This window comes from Nestor notabilis, unplaced genomic scaffold (genome assembly GCF_000696875.1).
Source record: "Nestor notabilis isolate BGI_N333 unplaced genomic scaffold, ASM69687v1 scaffold28724, whole genome shotgun sequence".
Lineage (NCBI taxonomy): Eukaryota > Metazoa > Chordata > Aves > Psittaciformes > Psittacidae > Nestor > Nestor notabilis.
Genome location: NW_009927352.1, coordinates 370 through 7,638, shown reverse-complemented (window position 1 = coordinate 7,638; position 7,269 = coordinate 370). Strand labels below are relative to the sequence as shown.

The following is a 7,269-nucleotide window of genomic DNA, read 5'->3' as shown; positions in this document are numbered from 1 at the left end:
ACATGGACTTTTAATTACTGAAGATAATTAGAACCAGAAGGAGTCATATATGTACCAAGCAGATGCCGATACTGTTGGTGAAGTACTCCATGTTAAATATATAAATAGGCAAGCTTATGTATTTGTCAAGATACCATACAGAAAATAAATTTGGTCATTGTTTAATAAATGCTTTATTAAAAGTACTGAATAGAGCTGTGTAAACTTCACTGGTTTCTGCAACTGTTAACTAAAAATAGCATTACTACTCAGAAAGCAGCAGTGTTCATATTTTACTAAATTGTTTAAGGAACTTAGAGGCTATAGTTGGGCTGCTTAACACTGCTTAAGCTCAGGAACTAAAGCCTGAGAAAACACATTCAGTCCTAGTTGTGTAGATCTCTATAAGGCTGCTGTTGAATAGCAGGAAGAATGAGAAAAGCCACAATATTTACGAAGACTCTTCAAAATGCTTCAGTTTATTAAAAAAAGCCCTCGGTGGGTGTGTGTTAGATAAAGAACCCCCCATTTGTAATGTAACCTCAGATTTCACCTAATAGTGTCCATAGGATTACACATATGATAGAATTTTCTAACCAAGAATGTAGTTTAGAGACAGTAACTTGAGAGATGATGCCAGACGCTTCATTGACCATTTTGCAAAGATGATGATACAAAGACAATTTGTGCTACAGCTCAGCTGAAGTTATTCATAGCTCTCCCAAGTGCATTATTGCAAGGGTGCTCTGAAGGGGTTGTATAATACTTCAGGTCTGAACAGCGCAGTGTCTTGCTCTTAACTCTGATAATGCTGTTTGTACTATGGCAACGCAAAATACTTGATCTTCTCAAAACAGTCTAGGAAGGTTCATCAGCCAAATCACGTTGATCAAAGTACCTAGTGGTGAGAAATAGAATATGGTAAGAAACCTCTGACGCAACATACTACGCTCAGAGATGTTAGATCCCTTGCTTTCTAGCTCTTCTTTCAGTGTTTTTACCATGCTTATAGCTTTGCAGTTCAGGGGGCTTGTCTCAGTATACCAACATGCTTTTTTCACTTTTAGGTTTATCTCAAATCCTTTTACCTAAATGTATTTGCTACATAGGCCCAGGGTACTTCAATTTACTTCCACTTTCGAAAGAATCTAGTATAGGATGAACAATCACACATTTATTCTGGACATCCTTACTGTTTCAGGTATGTAAGTTGCATTACCTGCTAACTAAGCAGATTATCAAGTTCAGAGCTGATATTTGTTCTTCATTCTTGTTCTCCTGAAATAGGAATAAATATTAGAACAGTTCTTTTGTTACCCAAGTCAAACAGAAAAGCTGTTACACACTATGTTACATGCTTGTAATCTTCTCATCCTCAAGCAAACTTAAGATATGAAAAATTAGTTACCAAGAACTGAGAAAATTATTCATCTAATAACTTTCTAAGTCCAGCAAGTCCTCTGTGCAATGTAACACTAAATCTTACCTCTAGTACTCTGACTTCTGAGCATCGTCTTGCCAGCTGTCGAATAAGGGAGTGAGCTTCAGGTAGCAAAGGTTTTTCAAGGCATGCCAACAGTGCATAAAGCCATCTACCCTGTGTGGATTCAAATAACAAAGTTTTTAATTATGATCATTTCATTGAAGTTTCATGCAGTTCGTGTTATATAGAGCATGACTGGAGCATAGGTCTTGAAACAAAATTGCAAGTGCTACTGTCAGAGTTGAAAATTTTGAAAGCCAAATGAGACACTACACAGAATTTTGTGCCTCTAGGTAAGCTGCTTGTGAACAGCACTCCTGGACTTTGGTGTTTTTTGGAATACAGGCCAAGATATAAATTAATACAGCTTACTCTATTAAAGTCTGAGGGAAAGATTATTTCAGTAATACCTAAAGATTATTACTTAGCTATTGATTTTTAGCTTCACAAACTGGAAAAACATTCCTGAAGAGTGAACGTATCAAGTCAGATCTTAATGTTAAATATTACGGAAGTAATTTTTCATTACTCTTTTGCGTTGTAGTACTGAATGAGATGAGATGCATCCACCAAGGTTTTTTGTAGCTATGCTACCATTACATAGCTAGTCAATCTAGCTGTGGCCAAACTCCATGCTAATGTATCCTATCAGTAAGAATTTGTTGTGGTTTAATTTCATGCTAGGTTTGGTTTTCACCACACTAATGCAGCTAAGCTTTCTGGTCTGTGCTGCACAGGGGAACATTAAATGTGTCTTTGCCAGCACAATGTCATGCATCTCCAAACAAAAACAGAGGTGTTGGTAAACACCGCATGCAGCACCCTGGCAGCTTGAACTGGTCAGAACGAAAGCTGCTGCAGTATGACCCTCTTCCCTGCCCAGCACCGATACTCACCTAATGCTATGGTTTAAGTTACTGTGGTGAGCAATAAGAAAGGAGTGGGGTTGGTAGTACTTAATAGATCTGTATCTGCTGCTTTGAAATCAGCCTTCCAAAAAGATCTGTGAATACTCCCTTTAGTATCTAATCAAGAAGGTTTTGACAGTAACTGAAAATGACACATGTATCTAGGGAACTCTTCAGAAACTAAACAGTTTAATAGAGAATTATGAACAATTTATCCCTTGTTTAATGTGTTCATGTGCAAATAATTAGAATAAATGAAAAATTACCAGTTCTGGAGTAAATTTTTTCTCTCCAAACCAGCTTATCAGGTATTCCAAGACACTGGTTACTGTTGCCTTTAAAAGAGGAACAGAAAGAGACAATAAAATACCTGTAATGTTTTGTTTTGCTGTCCTTCTACCTGAAGGATTATATTATATAAAAAGCAGTGGGATTTAAAAAAAATTATGCATATTGTGAATTTCTACTCTACTGTGATGCTATATGGTATTTATTCCAGGTTGAAGTTACATATAAGGGTAAAGCAAGTGTTAAAGCACCAGTTCCCGGAATTAATTAATTTTCTGTGTCAACAAAAAGTTATGCATAAGTAGCTACAGATACGGAAAGTGGCATAATGCTGACTGGTTGTTTTCTATAAAGGTGACGAGTGGGAAACATAATAGTAAAGGAAAGTGCGATTCTTCCAGCCTTGCAATGTATGTAAGAGTTCACAATCAAGTGTAAGGACTGCACTTAAAATACTAGATGAGAAATCTTAAAACACTGTTAAGCACCTAATGGGACATTCAGCAAAAATTCAAACATTAAGTGTTCTTGAGAAATTACAAGGACAAAATACTTTTGAAACTAGTCACAATAAATGTTCACTAGTAAAGCTGTTTGTAGCTGAAGGTCAGACAGTGATTACTTGTTTTCCTTGTAAGTGTACAATGAATAGCAATTGTAATAAACAATCGCCTACTCTAGCACACAAAAATATATAAGAACTGTAACAGATAGAATATGGGAAATAATGATTTATATGCATTGTCACTATGCAATTCTAAGAGGTAGGCCTACCTGACTCATTCTGCTTACAATACTTAGCAGAGGGGGAAAGCCCACCTGAAAAAGATCAAGTTGGAAAATGCGGACATTATCATAAACATTTTTGTTCTACTTTAAAACATACTAACATCTTACTGTGGTGCTCAGACATTTGTGGTGAACTGAAAGTCTGTTCTGAGCTTTGAAATCCATTTTAAAAAAAAGTCTTCAAGCAAATTCATGGTAAGGTCCAGTCAAATTTGGTGTTAAATAACCTTGCTTTTACTGTTATCTGTTAAAGTGTTGTTTTTTCAAAACATGGCAGTGAAGGACACATCTGTAGGATAGCATGTATGAGGAGAGGAGCCACATATCACCATTCAACAAAACGTTAAAGCAGATTATGCAGAAGGCTTTCTCTTCAGTTCACTGAGCAATAGTGTGCTTTAGCTGGGAACAGACGAAGAAACCAACTTTTTGACTAAAGGGCTTGTTCTCTGCTTCACTCGGTTTCCACTTAAAGGGGAAGAAAAGGGGGACTTTCTGGGCTCACAAGAAAGCCTGCTTCCTGCATAGCACAAGGTGGTAATAAACAATAGGGTTGTTTCTGGCAGTTATTCTTGAAAATAGCATCAGAAAATTAGGTATAAGTTCTATACTCACCTTTATGTAATCAATTCCTAGACTTTCATCATCAGATTGTGTATCTATTTCTGAGTATATTCTTTCACCCAGGCAGAACTTCTTCCAGCCTTCTTCATCCTCTGGTTTTGGCTGAAGTAAATAAAAATAAATGAAAACTGTGAAATACTGCTATATTTCAAAGAAAAGACTTGATAATATTAACAAGATGTTGCATTAAACTGTAAAGCAAGATTAACCATGGATTTAGTGACCTGAACCCCCCCTCCAGCACTGCTATGAATTCTACTCACCATAGTAACATTGCTGTCCAAATGTTGTGACTGCCAGTGATTTCGGTGCTTGTTCAGGCTCTGAGTAATTAAAACAAAACCAAACCAGAGTTCAACTTTGCAGTTATTTTATCCTAGCCGTAGCTGCTCTTCATTATTCTTAAAATGCATAACAAGTCTATTTCATGATGTTCTATAAACCAGTAGGGGCATAACTGGCTAAATAGTTGCCATGCCTCTTAAACGAAATGAAGCTGCTCATGCTGGGTTTTTGGAAGTAATGTTAAACCTGAAGGAATTTTAAAGTTTCTAGAGGTTAAGAAAAAACCTGATTTAGTCCAAAACCACACATAAAGCCAATATCCTGTTTCCAGCAGTGGTATGTATCTGCATCAGATGTCTACGGAACTGTTAGAAAGAAGTGTGCTTTCCTAGGATATTTCTTCTACCTGACATGAATGCCATATAACAAAAATTGGCCTGCTTGACAGTTTCCTGTACAGAGTGTGAACTTTTTGTAACAGAAGAAATTTTCCCCCTAACCCAATTGTTATTGTAGCAGTCAAAATGACCACTAAAAATGCTGTATGTAACAGCAGCTGATGCACAGTGTTTGAACAAGTGACTTCTGATGCTCCTTTTATTCTTAAATTAGGATACTCTAATACTTCACAGTGTTAATTCTGGCACAGATGAGATGACAATTCATTTGGGTATAAAAGAAGTATCTGTACAATGAATATGCCTTTAGATGTCAGTTTCCTTGTTCTACTAAAACCTTCAATTATGCACAATACATATTATGCAATGTGATACCTTGTAGAAATAAGGGCTAGCTCAGCTAATGCTTACAATGTAGATGCAGCGGTACAAGACAGCACCTTCACTGATTTATATCCCTGAAAAAACACGGTAAATGTGCTCATGCAAAACTGAGTGCTACAGCAGCTTCAGTGAAGTTGGTTATTTAAGAGCAGGGTGCAGTAGGAAAAAGTTTGTGCTAACGCTACAACCTTGCAATTACGTTTTACCAAGTCAGTATCTCTCCTTGTAATGGGTGCCACCACTGTCAATATTCTAAAAGGACAGTGTGTTGTACATACATGAATCTCCTGATGGGTTAGAATCTACTCGTTTTTCCAGTTAATGCTGAGTTCTTGGCACTAAGTTTTAATATAACCAGATAAAATCACAGGAGCTTTTGTCCTCCCTCAGCTACTCTACATCATTTAATCTAAATACCAAACGATATTTTGTTGAAGTTGAAGCAGATTTTTTTTCTTTAAACATGACTGTCAAAAGTTTTAGCAGCAGTTTAAAAGCCACGTAACATATACTGAATTTTTTTCCCCCATTTGCCTGCAAACATCTGTCCTACTATAAAGTCATAAAACTTCTATACTAGATGCACAGTTGTTCCTCATACAGCACAGGTATGTCCTATCCAGACAGTCCCCTCACACATATACACCCCTCGTTTTGTACCTGACGAACAGCTGAGAAATTGGCCACTTGCTGCTGCTGCCACTTGAGCGTTGGAGAGTATCCTTCAGGAGCAGGCTGACATCCGGAAATCTAAGAAAACACTGCCAATAATTATAATGCAAACAAAGCTTTATAAGAAGAAATCCTTAAGAACAAGAGTCAGTAAGTGTTTACTGTCAGGTAGACAATACCCTTTAAATCTTCATTTAAGAAAGGTAATTCCATGACCACATCCAAGACTGACTTAACAGTTGGTTTAGACAATTTTTTTTTCTGATTATTCTAGTATGCAAATAAGAAGAAAACCTAAGTATTCAAAATACAATGTCAAAGAATTACTTAAGGTCTTCCTTTCAGCAGTGTTCTGCCTTAAATTTCCCTGTTTATAAAAAGCAGAGTGCTATTTCCTTATCTTGGACAGATGCTATGAATCTGAAGCATTCTACTTGCCAAGATAATAAGACGAGGAAGACAGAAGACCACAAAAAGATGTTTTAGAATTAACTCTGACAGTAGAGTAGATACAACCACTTTAAAGATTAACATGAAAGTTATTAAAAAAAAATTAAAAAAAATATCTTTCTACAAATGTTTAAGAACACCACTACAAAGAGATAAGACAAATGAAGAGAATGGTCACAGAAGTTATGTGGTTGTATGTCAGTACTAGAAACTTTTCTTGAGCAATGTAGTAGTGAAGTTTCAGATTACAGAGTTCTCACTAGAGAAAGACAGTCTTGGTCTCTTGAACTACTTACTTGAAAGTAGATTGAAAACCAAGCTGGCAGGGGCAACGTGACAACAGAAAAATATACTTGGGTAGTAAGAAAATAGTCCAATAAAATATTCCAGCAAAAAAGAAAGAAGTAATGCTAGAATTTCATCTAACTTCAGTGAAGTATAGCTGCATGTACTGCCCTTACCCTAGATATATATTTAAACCTAAGTGTGGACATAGCTTTCTCCTAAAGTTTATGCAGGTTTTATGATTAAATATTTGTAAAATTTAAGGCAACATTAGATTTCCTGAAAAAATAGAACAGTTTGCTGTCTATCAAGTAGCATAGATATTATTAATTTAGAGCAATTATAAAGCCTGCTGTTACCCAGCAGTGGAACAGGTGTTTCTTCAAACCCTGACATTTAATCTAATCCTGTAGATGCTTTTAAAATCCAGCAGTGCTATTTAGTTATGCCATCTACTCCCAAAAGTAGAACATTATATTACCATCTTTCCCCTGATCTTTTTTTTTTTTTCTCTCTCAAAACATGTAAACGTTCTCAAACTTACTGAAACATTCACTGTCTGCTTCTTCCTCAGTTTTTTGGGGTCTATTTGCGCCACAACCACATCTGGGCATCGTGCTGCTTCAATCCTACAAAATAAAATCCAGTGGCTACGTTTTTTCCTTTTTGTAACAGGTGGTCACATGCGGCACACCTCCGAAAGACTGCACCTGCACAAACCTTC

At 36.4% G+C, this 7,269-nt stretch overlaps 1 protein-coding gene across 1 annotated transcript; it reads right to left on the bottom strand.

Annotated features, from left to right (window-relative positions):
* Window positions 1-272: 272 nt before the first annotated feature.
* GEMIN2 (gem (nuclear organelle) associated protein 2) lies at window positions 273-7,174 on the bottom strand (the record flags this gene model as incomplete). The annotated part of the gene is made up of 9 exons (XM_010014024.1): window positions 273-877; window positions 1,199-1,257; window positions 1,466-1,576; window positions 2,637-2,705; window positions 3,433-3,477; window positions 4,063-4,173; window positions 4,335-4,394; window positions 5,799-5,888; window positions 7,090-7,174. Coding segments are annotated over 9 exons (670 nt in total), but the record flags the coding sequence as incomplete, so codon positions are not given.
* Window positions 7,175-7,269: the final 95 nt, after the last annotated feature.